Here is a 14,543-nt window from a genome sequence, read left to right as displayed (position 1 = left end):
TTTTCATGACAAGCACTCCAATGTTCATCTCAAGATTAACATGAAATGTCAGCAGAAATAATAATTTCATTACATCATGCCCAACAACATTCTTCTGTCATACACAAAACGCCCACCGGATGGTAGCAGACAATGACTATTCATGATGTCAAACACTCGGTGTTATTCTTAAAATGCCACCCAGATGGCAGCAGATAATAACATTTAATTAATTACACTTTGGTGTAATTCCAACATGCACAGTAGCTGAGAACAGAAAATGTATTTTCATGGTGGCATACGCTCGGGTGTTATTCCCAAAACGCCCACAGGATGGCAGTAGAGAATACATTTTATGACTTACACTTTTTTTCAAAATGCCCACAAGATGGCAGAAGAGAATAATTTGTCATTACATGCACTCCTGTATTTTTCTAAAAATGCATACGAAATGGCCGTGAACAACTTTTCTTAACAACAAATGCTTAGGTATTATTTTCAAAATGCACATGATATAGCAGCTGAAATAATTCTTTGAGACATATGCTGTGCTCTTCTTCCAAAAATACCCATTAGATATAGGAGAATGAATAGTCATGAACCTACACTTGGGTTATTTTCCAAATTGTCTAGCAGATAGCAGCAGAGAATGAATATTCATGATGACACACACTCAAGTGTTACTACTAAAATATACACCAGATGGCAGCAGAGACTAACTCTTTATTACTTACACTTTGGAGTTTTATTCCGGAGATGTACAATGATGGGGGCAGAAAACGAATTTACATAATGACCTACATTCAGGTATTACGTCTAAAATATCCTCCAGAGAGAAGCAGTGATTTAGAAATTTCTGACATGCTCCTGACGTGAGATGGCAATACAGAATCATTTCCATGACATACACTCCTGTTTATTTTAAGATGCACACGAAATGGCCGCTGATAAAAGCTTTGCTCAATGACATGCCTCTATGTGTTGTTTTCTAACTGCACAAGATAGCCTCAGAAATAACTGTTTATTACATGCAATGTTGTGTTATTCCTCAAATCCCCACAAGATGGCAGCAGTGATGAATATTCATTATGACCTACATTCCGGTGTAATTCTCAAAATGCGCACAAGATGGCAGCAGGAAAGATTTTTGTGATGACATAGACCTGGGTGTTAGTTTCAAAATGTCCACGAGAAGGCAACAGAGATCAACTTTTTATGACTTGTACTCCCGTTTTATACACAGATTGACAGAGATGGCAGCAGAGAAAAATTTATAATGACATATACTGGGGTGTTATTTTTTAAATACACACAAGATAGCAACAATAACTTCTAGACATGCACTGTGATGTTATCCCCAAAATGCTCACCACATGGTAGCAGAGAATACTTATTTTTTTACAGATACTCGTGTAATTTCCAGAAGCACACGAGATTGGGGCAGAAAATGAATTTTCATGATGACCTACAATAGGTTTTATTCCCAAAATGCCCACCAGATTGCAACAGAAAATATTTGTTGGTGATATACACCTGGAAGTAATTTTCAAAATGCCCAAGATACAGGAGCAGAGAATAACTTTTCATAACATGTACTTCTTTGCTTTCCTAAGATGTGCATAAAATATCAGCAGACTAAACTATTTATAAGAAAATGCTCTTGAGTGATGACCTACAGTAAGGTTTTATTCCCAAAATGCCAATCAGATGCCAATATAAAACAAATTTCTGATGACATATGCCCGGTGTAATTTTCAATATACCCACGAGATGGCCGCAGAGAACAATTTTTATGACTTACAGTGCTGTGTTTTACCCAAAATTTACATGAAATGGTAGCAGAGAAAAATTTGATGATGACATGCCCTTGGGTGTTACTTTTAAATGCACAAGAGATAGCGGCAGAAATGTTTCATGATATGCAATGCAGTGTTATTCCCAAAATAGCCACTGGATGGCAGGAAAGAATGAATATTCATGATGATCAACACTGTGGAGTTTATTCCTTAAATGCCCACCAGATGGCAACAGAAAATAACTTTTGATTACTTATACTGTTGTTCTTCGCGTAATGTATCCGATGTTGCAGCAGAGAATAACTTTGTATTACTTTCACTCTGGTGTTATGCCCAAAATGCCCACCAGATGGTAGCAGTGAATGAAGTCATGGCCACCTACACTTCGGTGTTACTCCTAAAATGCTCACCAGATGGCAGCTGAAAAATTATTATATTGACATAGACTTGTGTGTTACTATCAAAATGCCCAGGAGATGGCAGCAGAGAATAATTTTTCATGATGTGCACTCCTCTGTATATCCCAAGATGCACTCGAAATGGCCATGGACAATACCTTCTCATCCGAGTCCCTGGGAAGTGGCAGCCCAGGAGTCATGCCTGCCCCTGGCTACGTAATCAGCCGTCCCCGAGGAGCAAAGGGGATCATGTTCAGTCTCTTCTCCCTCACAGGGAGCAGACACGGCCGGGTGGTGGGGATCTTCTCGTACAGTGAAGCAGCGGGAGGGCCGGGGATGTTCCACCCCACGGAATCCACAGCTGGCAGCTGTCCGGAGGCCGCAGGGACTGCACCACGGATGCGTGGTGCTCTCGGAGTCTGTGCAGCCTTTGTGTGAAACCTCCTGAGGGGAGAGGCTGTCGCCCCCATCTTTGATTCTAACGAGTATGAACGGCTGAGGTTTGTTACAACCGGAAGGCCGAGGGCAGAAGGCCGAGGACGGCAGCTGTGGCCAGGACTACAGTGTCCACAGGGTTCTTACCTCCCTCGGAGGCCGAGGCTGTGAGGGAGGAGGTGCTTGTCTCACCCATATGGATGTCAGGAATTGAAACATCCCAAGGGGTTATCTGGGCTGCCCAGGTGGCTGTTCAAATGCCCACAGCAGGGTCAGTTCTGTGATTGGCCAGTGGAGCTTGATAGGGCCCAAGCTGGCCTGAGCTGGAGGACCGCATATGCCTACCTACATGGTCAGAGGCCTAAGGCTGTCCTGTCTGAGACCTGACTGTCCATTGCTGCTCATGTGAATGGGACAAAGGATCCAGCCAGTCCCAGGAGGGCCCCACCAGCCCTCAGGAAGGCTGCTCCTGGCGGCTGACAAGTCATTGCACCCAGTCCTGTATAAATCCACACATGTCTGCTGGGTACCATCAGGCATCAGTTTCTAGGGCTGTGCTAGAAACTGACACTGCTCAGGCACAGTGGGGCCAGCAGCCCCTTCTCGGGTAGGAGGGCAGGAGGAAACCCTGCTGACCTCTGAGGCCCTCCACAACCCTAGCCTGAGGACGAGTGGGACTTGAAACAGTGACCAGAGCAAATGTTTCATTCTTCTACTATCAGAGTCCATGACGGGGCGGCAGACAAGCAATAGCCCAGCTCAACCCCTGCCTCATGTGTGACCCTGGGTGAGTTCTGCTCATCCTGTAAACCTCAGAGAGATGAAAGTGGGGAAGTGGGCCGGTGAGACCTAAACTTAACCCTAACCTTTACCCTAGACACACAACCTCTAACCTAACACCACAAATGCAAACAACTCTAACCTTGGGCCCTGAACCCTCCACACTGACCCTAAACTCTAAATCCTAACCCTGATCCTAGCACTGACACTGACCCCTCACTCTCACTTTCACACTAACCATAATCCTTACCCACCACCCGTAATCCCCAACCCTACTATTAACTCTTTAACACCAGGCAGTCTGTAGAACAGAACCGGTGCTGGTTTTAAGGGTTGTTTGAACATTTGGTCTACTTATTTCATGCTTAGGTCTGTTCATTCCTGGAAGAAGCCGCCCTAACACAGAAGAGAAGATTGTCCACTCTGCTATAGTTTGGTTGGTAGACCCTGGCTTGCGCCACTAAGTGTTACATTGAGCGGTCATGGCCTCAAGATGGTGAAATAAAGCCACTAATCCTTGATCCTGTGATCCTAACAATGAAAGGGGACTCCCAATATGGCCCTGGTCCCAACTCAGACCCTTACCTTGACCCTTAATCCTAACACTGACTGTGACTTTTTTCATAATTTTATCTATACCACGGGAGGCATGGATTTGTAAAAGGCATATTAGCTTTGAGGTGACAATTCAAGCTTCGACCCTTCGCAACGGTGCTCTTGGTAGAGGTGACAGCCTTTGTAAAGGCTTAAGGTGGTTTTAAGCCTGTTTTGAGGAAGCAGAGTGGTGGATAGAGCAGAGGGAATGGGGGAGCCCAGGCAGGTCGTTGTCCCGCTAGGTAGAAAATTCAAAGAAATAATCCTGTACCATGACCAGCATAGGAACTGCCGCACAGGAAGCGCCCATTAAATGTTCACTCTTGTTCATTATAATTATCCCAGAGTACAGATGAGGAAAACTGAAGAATCCGCTCTTAGCGCAGGGCTTTGCACACGCAGGGCTCAGAACCACCTCTCCTGGTTGGACGGCCTCAGGTAAAGCCGGCACATAGTGAACAGCCCGGGAACTACCCCGCACCATCCGCACTCGGGGCTGGCCTGGAAGTCCTGCCTCTCCCCAGAAATTCCACGCGGCAGCGAGCCCGGCAGGGGCTGGGTGGGCGGCGGCCCGTCTGAAGCCTCCACCTATGGGCTCCCCCTGTGCAGTCCCAGGTGACCGCCAGCGCAGCGTGGGGCGGGACCCCCCTGTCCAATACCCGAAGGGCGTGCCTGCACCCCCTGCCCTCCCTGCAGACCTCGACGCGGTGCACCCCCTCGAACCGTGCCTCGGGTAGGGACGTACGCACCAGAAGACGGGGACAGTCTCACAATCAAGCTGGGAGGAAGGAGGGTCTTCCACCACCCGAGCGCTCTTCTCTGCTTCCAACTAAGATCCTCTGAGATCGGTCAGGCAGGCCGACTCCACCTCGCTCCAGAACACCTGCGCGGCGGCGGTGGCGACACGGGAAACTTCCGATGTGTGCAGTGACGGGTACATGCAGAGATGGTACTCGAACTCCGATCCTAACGCACCCCACCGAAGCTCCCACCGCAACGCAGTGACGTCAAGTGTGGGGGGCCCCTTGGAAGGCCTCGACACATGCGCAGATCACCGACTGCGCAACTGGCCAATTGCAAGCCTGGAAGTCCGCACGCGGCCCTCGCCTCCACTGCCCTGATCTCGGGCTCCGGGGGCTTTAAGCATGCGCACTAGCGCTCGCCCGGAACCGTTAATCCTGCCGCCCGCGCTCCCGGGACGGCGGGGCGGAGCGCACTGCGCAGGCGTGCTGCCGGACGCCCCGCCCCCCGCGCGGGCATGGTCCAATCCCAGCAGAGGCGCCAAGCGCCGGCGCTCGCGGGCGGAGAGCGGATGGCGGGCAGTCCGGGGCCGTCGAGCGTGGAGCCTGCGGGAGATGCAGAGTGGGCAGAGAAGGCCGGAGGTAGTGCGGGCACGGCGAGGGCCCCCGTCGGGATCCGGCCTGGGGACGGGCTAGGGTGGGACAGGGAGCGCGCAGGCGGCCTCTTCCTCAGAGTCCGGGCGGTGGCGACGGCCCACGACCCTGGCTTCTCAGGGAGTCTCAGCCACGCCCCCCACGAGAGCGGGCCGGGCCCGTACTCGCATCCCGTTGCCACATTTGCGCCATCTGTCGTCTGCTCAGGCAGCCTAACGTAGGCAAAGGCACCCTTTCGACCGGGTCCTGAGAAGCTCCATGTGCACCTCTTAAAACACAAAAGGGATATTTTCCTAGGTCCGCCACACATAAGGGAATAAGTCCTCACCATTCTCATCGCACACTTCTGGATTTCCCTGTTGCCCCGAAATGGTTCTTACCGGTAAATCTTCTCCCTGAAACTGGGATCCACACCGGCCCCTGACAGCTTTCCAGTCTTTTCTTCCTGACACCGACCTTGTTGAGTGATGGCTCCCACCTCCCCGGGAAACGGGGGACTTGCAGCTCATTTCAATTGCGTAAAAGTACAGCCCAACACAGGGAAAAAAAAAAAAAACCAAACCCGAGCCATATCCACCCCTGGATGTTTCATGGGAATTTTCTAAGCCCCACGAAAGTGCAGAGAATTGGACAAGGAACTCCTGTGTGCCATCCCTCAGCTTGTTGGCTCTCTGCTCTTGTTGGCCCATCTGGCCCCCTTGTTAAAATGCTATAATCAACGCATGTCTTGTTTGTACCCTTGGTACACAGCAGGTGTTCCACAACACTTTTGTGGAAAAAATGTTTGAATCATGGGGTAGTTTAGCACAGAAAGCTTGCTTTGAGCAAGACATGGCACCCAGTGATAGTCTTCAGCTAAGGAGAAAGAGCAAAATGGGACAGATGCGCGCGCGCCTGCGCGCGCGCGCGCACGCACACACACAGTTAAGCACATACTGTGGCCACCACCATGCTAAAGAAGCCTTTTAGTATCGCTGTTCAGGTTCCTCAGATAAGCTAGTATATTCAAATGAAGATTTAATCAACTTCACAAGTGTCTTAATTTGGGCTGCTGTAACAAAAACACGATAGCACGGATGGCTTATAAACTACAGAATTTTATTTCTCAGTTCTGGAGGCAGAAAGCCTGCAGCAGATTTGAGGTCTGGTGAGGACTCACTTCCCCGTTCCCGCACAAACCTCTTCTTGTTGTGTTCTTACGTGGTGGAAGGGGTGAGGGAGCTCTCTGGGGTATCTTTTATAGGGGCACTGATCCCATTCATGAGACTCCACCTTCATGACCCTGAAGGCCTCACCTCCTCACACCATCACATCCGACCTCAGGATTTCAACTTGAATTCTATGGGGGACACAAACATTCACACTGTAGCAACTAATAATGAAAAAAATTTAAATGACAATGAGATTTCATTTTCAGTCTATCAGCTTGTTTTTAAGAGGGGGCAAGGGTGCTACTTAGTGTCAGTGACACTTTGGAGACACAGAGTTTCCCATTGTGAGTTGATAGGGACACTAATGGGTAAATGGCTTGGCAGTAGCCCATCTGGCGGAATTTTTAGCATTTAAGTTGCTTTTTCCCCCTTTCTGTCACCTACCTAAGGAATCACATAAAACACAAAGATGCATGGACTGAATACTCATTTAAGCCTAAATGGTAGTAGGAACACGTGAAGGAAGGCTAAGTCCACACATACCCATGCCCAATAGGAGAAACACCTGTACGGTGGATTTCTAAGATGAGGAAAAGTTAAAATTCAGTTAAATTAACCGATACAGCATGATCTTCAAAAAGTATTCTTATGAGAAAGACAAGATAGAAAAACTAATTAGAACACTTTAGGTTGCACAGAAAGTTGTCTGGAGGCTGCTTTACTAATTGTTGACTCTGGGATTTGCAGTTTTTGAAGGGAAGGCAGAAGTGAAGGGACATTTTTAATTCTTATTGTTTGATTTTTCTACTAGGACTCCGTAATTACTAGTGGAATTTACAAATGTAAAAGAGAAAGGAAGGGACATTTCTTAAATGCCATTAGAGAATCAGATGTTAATATCCATTACTGTAATTTCTCTCAGTTTTAATAGTACTGTGGTTACTACATAGGGGAGTGTCCTACTTCGGAAATTCACACTGGGGTATTATGGGTAATGAAGCATGGTGTCTGCAACTCATTCTCAAGGTTCAGGATTGTCAGAAAATAGGGGCTCTGGGTGAATGGCATATAGGAGATGTTTATCCTGTTTTTTAAAACTTCTAAGTAAATCTGAAATTATATTAAAACAAAAAGTCAAAAGTGGGCTCATGCTACACAAGCTGTTTTGTGCCCTGGCTTTCTTGTTAACAAGGTACTAGTTGGTTCAGTCAAATAGTTACAGCTTTCCTGCTCTATGCCTTACCTTATGACAAGCACCAGACATGCAATAGAGAATAAAAACTGGAGGTGCAGCTCACTGCCTAGTCTAGGGAAAAAACGGTTGCCCAAACTGTAAAAGTCATTTTTGACTCACTCAGGGCAATTTATTAACTGTTTAAAATACAGCCACATGCAGAAATGTATGTGGTGAAAAGTAAACATCCTCTTTGTAGGCTGACAGTATATCTTACCTCTTTTTGTAGCCATATGAGATTTTATACTATGTCAATTTAGATTTTCTTTTAATCTATCTAGGGTCTCTTTCCATGTTAATATATAAGCATCAACCTCCTTTTCAGTGGTTGCACATTATTCTGTTGTAGGGATGAATCGTAAGTTCTCTACTGATGGCCATTCAGGTATTTTTAAAAATTGAGGTGACATTGGTTAATAACATAAGTTTCAAGTGTACAATTCTATAATACATCATCTGTATATTATGCTGTATGCTCACCACCGAAAGTCTAGTCTCCCTCCATCACCATATATTTGACCCCTTTACCTTCTTTGTCCTCCCCGCTTCCCCTTCCCCTCTGGTAACTGCCCTTCTGCCATCTGCGTGAATTTGTTCTGTTTGTTCATTGGTCGCTTTCTGTTTATATCCCACGTGAATGAAATCGCATGGCTCTTGTCCTTTTCCGTCTGACTTGTTTTGTTTAGCATAATAATCTCTAGATCTATGCATTTGGTCGCAAGTGGCAGTATTTTATCTGGTGGCTGAGTAATATTCCATTGTATGCATGTATAACATCTTCTTTATCCAGTCATCCATTGAAGGATACTTTGGTTGTTTCTATGTCTTGGCCACCATGAATAATGCTGCAGTGAACATTGGGGTGTATATATCTTTATGAATAAATGTTTTAGAAGTTTTGGATAGGTACCCAGAATAGGGATTTCTGGGGCATATGGTCATTTTATTCATAATTTTGTGAGGAACTTTGTTTTCCATAGAGGCCGCACCAGTTTACATTCTCACCAGCAGTGTAGGAGGGTTCCTTTTTCTCCACATCCTCTCCAACAATCGTTATTTCTTGTCTTATTGATAATAGCCATTCTAATAGGTGTGAGGTGGTATCTCACTGTGGTTTTGATTTGCATTTTCCAGAAGTTGAGCATCTTTTCATATGTCCTTTAGCCATTTGCATGTCTTCTTGGGAAAAGTATCTGTTCAGATCCTCTGCCCATTTTTTATAGGATTGGTTTTTTTGTTGTTGAGTTGTATGAGTTCTTTATATAGTCTGGATATCAGCTGCTTGTCAGAAGTATTGTTTGCAAATATCTTCTCCCATTCAGTTACTTACATTTCTGTTTTGTTGATTTCTTTTGCTGTGCAGACGCTTTTTAGTTTGATGGAGTCCCATTCTTTTATTTTTGTTTCTACTTTCCTGGCCTTTGGGGTCAAACTCATAAAATCCTCTGTGAGTCCAAGGTCCATAAGTTTAGTACTGATGCTTTTTTTCTGTGTTTTATTGTTTCTGGTCTTATTTTTAAGTCATCAATCCATTTTGAGTTAATTTTGGTGTATGGTGACAGACAGCAGCCTCGTTTCATTCTTTTGCATGTGGCTTTCCAAATTTCCCAGCTTCATTTATTGAAGAGGCTTTCTTTGCTCTCCTGTATGGTTTTGGCACCTTAGCTGACAATGAGTTGCCTGTTTGTGGATTTATTTCTGGGCTCTCAGTTCCGTTCCATTGGTCTATGTTTCTCTTTTTCTTCCTATACCATACTGTTTTGATTCTTGTAGCTTTGTAATAGTTTGAAGTCAGGGAGTGTGATACCTCTGGCTTTGTTTTTTTCTCACAATTGCTTTGGCTATTTGTTTCCTGCTGTTGACATTAACAAATATTGTTTCAGTGCCATTACCATGAATTTTGAATATTTAAGTGAGCATATTTGATGAATAGACTTCTAGAAGTGGAATTACATCTTCAAAGTGTTGATGTGGCCAAACTGCCCTCTAGAAGGTTGCACTGGTTCCCAGTCTATCAGTGTGTGCCTGCCTGTTTCCTCACATCACAAACACTGGGCGTTAGCAGACTTCCTAATCTTTACCAGCCTGCTAAGTACAATATATTTTCATCTCTAATTATGACCAAGGTTGTATATCTTTTTAAATATTTATCAGCCACTTGTGTAATTTTTGGTTAACTGTTCTGTCCCTTTCTCCACTTTTCTGTTGAAAGGATTATTTACCTTCTCTATATTGAGTAGTTGTTTGGGTTTTTTTTTAAAGTTTTTATTATGGAAAAATTTATATATGAAATTCAAGAACAAAGTATAATTATCCCATGAACCTATCTTTCAACTTTAACAATTATCAGCACTTTAGCCAGTCTGGTTTCCTCTTTATCAATCACTCTACTATTTCATTTCAAAGCATTCCAGGTATCATTGCATATTATCCATAAATATTTCCATGTATTTGTCTAAAATATATCTAAAAGATACTCTTTTCAGAAAAGAAATCACAATAGCATTGTCACATCTGAATATTAGTTACAATAATTCTTGTTTCATCAAATATCTAGTCAATTTTCAAATTTCCCTGGTTGTGTCATCAGTATCTTTTAAAGTGCAATTGTTTGAATCAAGATCCAAATATGGTCCATTTAGTGAGAATGGTTGAATGTTTAATCCTTCTTAGCCTGTAAGGATCTTCCTTTCTAAGCCTTTCACTCCTATAGGCTTCTGAAATGTTTGGTTTTGTCTTCACAGGGCAGGCCAAGGACTCACAGAACATTGAAGACTTGATGGAAATGGTGAAGAAGTTGCAGAAAGGTCATATGTCCCCTCTATAACTGAGGCTCAGCCTGAGGTTTGGGTTCCACGCCCCATAATTCACAACGTTGGGAAATTTATTCGTTCTCTTACTTTTAAAAGTTAATTCCTTGAAATGAAAATATGGCCCTATTAAAGTGGATGGGAAGAGCAAGCAAAGCATCTCCCAGAGCCCAGTCGCAGCCCACTTGCTGACCACCCGTTTGGCTCCCACTGCGCTCGGTTAAATCCAGGTTTTCCCCTTCAGCTCCCTTCCCCCCACCTCCATCCTGCTGCTCTCTGCTTGCTCACCAGGCTCCTCCCAGCCATGCTCCCACCTCTGTGCCGACTGCCCCGCTCGCACCCCGCACCCCGGGAGTGACAGGTCCTGCCTCTCGATTCTGGGCCCTCTGGAGCCCTTCCTGCAGCTGAAGGGGCACGTCCCGCCCCTTCAGTCTTTCGTCCCGTGCCTATTTCTCTCTTGACTGTAGTCGCCACAGCCTAAGTCAGTATCTCTAGTTATCTGTCCCTTGTTTCCTTTGCCCGGAATGTGAGCCCCTGGAGAGCCCCCACCTGCCTCTGCCTGCCCTGTCATCTCCACTCAACATCCTCTTCCTGCAGCAGGAAGCCTGGAGCCCAGAGTCGAAGTCCTGATTAACCGAATTAATGAAGTTCAGCAAGGTGAGCTCAAGGGTCTTGGCTTGTTAGCCAGGACCAGCTACGTGATTCGCAGGACCCCTTGTCTAAAAACTCCGGAGTAGTTCACCACAGCGACAACAGTATTAAACCAAACACGGGTCCACATAAGTGTAACTGCTATCTATAGTTGCGTGTCCATTATTCCCCTGGCCTTCCTGCCAACTGAGCCTAACGAAAGGGCTGAAGAAGCCTCATTTCCTGCTTGGTAAAAGCTAGGTCCCTCTAGGTTTGCTTGAAGACAAACATGAAATGTCACGGTTTGCAGGGAACGGTGCAGCTGGAAGCCACACTTACATGATGTCTGTCTTCTGCTCTTTGGCACAGCAAAAAAGAAAGCCAGTGAGGAGCTGGGAGAGGCCCGCACTGTCTGGGAGGCCCTGCAGAAGGAACTAGACTCATGTAAGCGTGCCAGGGTTTGCCCAGGGGTCCCCAAAATGTCATACCTCCCTGACACTCAGCATCCTGCTATGGCCAAGGGCCCCTGTCCTCTCTGGTCGCAGGCATTGCAATCTCCCACCCTCCCACTCTCGGTGAGAATGTTCCCAAAACACCCTACAAGCATACTCCCCACTCCGGGCCTTTGCGAGTCTGTTCCCCAGACAGCATAGGTTCCTTTTGCTTAATGTCATCATTCAGCCCTCAGCTCAAATGTCCCATTCTCAGACCTTCTCTAATTATCCCATCTAAAGAGCACCCTGCCCCCACCTGCGTACTTGATGGCTTGATGTATTTCTTCACAGTTCTTAGCCCACTGTTTATTTTTTCTCTCCCCTGCATGTAAGCACACACATTCCGCGGGTTCTCACGGCCACCCTTTATCAACATCAGGGCTATTTGGTGCTTACAGGGAGTGTGAGCACAAGATGAGCGGGGCTTACCTCGAGGGATCCACATTTGGGGTTGGGGCCGTCTCGAACCACCCAAGTGACAGTGGGCGAGCCCCGTCCCTGAGTGCGCAGTGGGTGGCCCCTGATGCCTAAATGTGTTACTGTGTTTTCCAGTGAGTGAAGAAAAAGTACACCTGAAAGGGATCTTGAGCAAAAAGCAAGGTAATTACAGCTATTCCGTCTCCAGGCTTTTGCCTTTGCCAGCGTACGTAAGCTCTCTTCATAGCAGCTGAAGCCTTTTGAAAGCGAATCGGCTTACATTCCTCCTGTGACTTCCATCAAACTTGCAGTAAATGACAAAATCCCATCAGCTGGCCACGAGACCCCGTGTAATGTGGCCCTGTCACCTCTCCCCAAACCTGATGCCTTGACAGGCTCTTACGGAGCCCTCGGTCCCTCTCCCTGCAGAGACCCTGATGACCCTCCGGCTCCACTGTCAGGAGAAGGATGCGGAGGCGCAGAGGTACGAGCTCTGCCCGGGCCTTGCTCTGCCCGCCCCACCCTCTGGTGGGGTGAGGAAGGGAGGGGGAGGCCTCAGACCCACCACTCTTAACTCTTGTCACACAGGGAGGCCGATAAGTGTCTTCTTCCTCGGCTCCAGCAGTAGGCAGTTGTGCTAGGGGTGCCTCACTCATTCACTTTCCAGAATATCAATTACATTTCTTCAGCTGGTTTTTATTCTATGCGTTTTACTCTTTCCACAGGCCTCTTGGCTGCCTAATCACTCAATTATCCATCTGTCCCTTCACTTAGGCATTGACCAACCATCTCCCCACCCAGTCTCCCTCCACTCATGCGTTACCCTTCCATCCGCCCAACTATTTGTGCACCCTTTTCGCCACTTCCTGAACACTCGTTTAGCTCATTTTGTGACCAGAGACCCCAAGCCAAGACATACCAAGATTGGAACTGTTTGGGAAATTCAGATGAGATTCACATGTGTGTGCCTATGCACTTGACCATGTCCCTGTCGGTCTATCCAATCCTCAAAAAGATATGTCCAGATTTGTAACGTGCTCGTGCGTTACAGAGAAGGACCTCAATCTAGAAGGCTAAGACATTTCAGGAGGAGGAGGCAGAAGCCCTCCCCCAGCCCCATCCTGGGGAGACATTCAGGGGATATGACTGAGGGCCGCCTCACCTCTTACCAGGAAGCAAGCCATGCTGCAGGAGTGCAAGGAGCGGATCTCCATCCTGAACTCCCAGATCGAGGAAGAGAAGAACAGACAGAGGAAGCTGAGGTAAGGCCAGTGCCTGAGTCCAGGGATGGGCGTTGCTGCGCTGGGTTTTAGGTGGGGTTAATATCGGGGGCATGGTTAGAGGGTTAAGGGGGCGAAGTTGCTCCCAGCCTCACAAAGAACATGAGCAAGCTCCCCACCCCCACCCCTGGACTCAGGTCTGGGCATGAAGGACCCTGGCCTGGGCCAGGTTGGGGTAGTCTGCCTCAACCCATGACCCTGCATCCTGTGTGGTCGGCCCCCAGGTTGGATTTCGAGGAACAGTTGGAGGAACTGATGAGCCAGCACAAGGACCTCTGGGAGTTCCACGTGAGTCACTCAAAGCCACTCTTCCCACCTTCCTCATCTTCCAGGCAGCACTAGGGCCAAAGTTCAGGGCCTTCCTTCCTGTCACCTGCCACACCCAGTTCCTGAGCAAGCCCTGATGGCCACACATCAAAATTGCCCTCAGTTCTGCCTCTCATCACCACCCTCACTGCACCATTTTCACTCTGCTGGTCCTGCTCGTCCATCCCAGGGGCCTAAGTGGTCCGGAGGGACCTAATGAACTGACGAGGGGTCATCCATCAAGGAGATCCATGGGTGTGTTTGGGGCCATCACAGGCACAGAACAGATGGTGGGAACCAAGCAGGCCAACGTTTGCCACCAGGGAAATCCCAGGCTCCAAACAAGGAAATAAGCAGAGGGAGTGAATGTCGGGAGGGAAGGGCTCCATGAGGAGGCCCCCGAGGGAGGAGGAGCCGCAGTGCCGGGCTGGTAACAGATTCTCCAGAGAGCAACCTGACTTGTAGTATTTGCAGCATCACCTGTGGTAAATACTCGCCCCAGGGCTGACTTCAAAGCTTGCAAGATTCCTGAACATTAACCCCCTCTTGGGCCACCCCAGCTCAGAACCATAGGTATCTGGGCTTACACAGTTTCAGGCAGACACGATGGCCAGTGCAAGGGCCCAGAGGCTGAACTGTGCCTGGCATAAATGGAGGGCACGAGCAGTAGGAACTGAAGCCTGCTGAGTACAGACTAGGTCCAGGTAGGCATCTCTGAGGTGCATGAGAAGAAGCCAGGAGATGTGATTGGGCCTCCTTTCTACCTTCTCAGAGGCCAGAGCACCTGGCCCAGGAGATTGGCGCCCTGGACAGCAGCAAGGAGCAGCTGCTCAAGGAAGGTGAGG

General features: G+C 47.4%; 1 protein-coding gene across 1 annotated transcript in view; it reads left to right on the top strand.

The window, feature by feature from the left end:
- The first annotated feature begins 10,529 nt into the window (after positions 1-10,529).
- The window catches only part of SYCE1 (synaptonemal complex central element protein 1), a 13,205-nt gene continuing 9,191 nt past the window's right edge, over positions 10,530-14,543 (top strand). Inside the window, exons 1-8 of the mRNA XM_011372611.1 lie at positions 10,530-10,568; positions 11,169-11,228; positions 11,571-11,645; positions 12,248-12,295; positions 12,542-12,596; positions 13,285-13,374; positions 13,617-13,680; positions 14,471-14,537. Of these exons, the coding sequence (XP_011370913.1) occupies positions 10,541-10,568; positions 11,169-11,228; positions 11,571-11,645; positions 12,248-12,295; positions 12,542-12,596; positions 13,285-13,374; positions 13,617-13,680; positions 14,471-14,537 (487 nt within the window). The 5' untranslated portion in view covers positions 10,530-10,540. The remainder of the gene's footprint in view (positions 10,569-11,168; positions 11,229-11,570; positions 11,646-12,247; positions 12,296-12,541; positions 12,597-13,284; positions 13,375-13,616; positions 13,681-14,470; positions 14,538-14,543) is intronic.

This window comes from Pteropus vampyrus, unplaced genomic scaffold (genome assembly GCF_000151845.1).
Source record: "Pteropus vampyrus isolate Shadow unplaced genomic scaffold, Pvam_2.0 Scaffold211, whole genome shotgun sequence".
In the NCBI taxonomy this organism is placed as follows: Eukaryota; Metazoa; Chordata; class Mammalia; order Chiroptera; family Pteropodidae; genus Pteropus; species Pteropus vampyrus.
The sequence above is the reverse complement of the archived record's forward strand: the minus strand, read 5'-3'. Positions and strand labels throughout refer to the sequence as shown.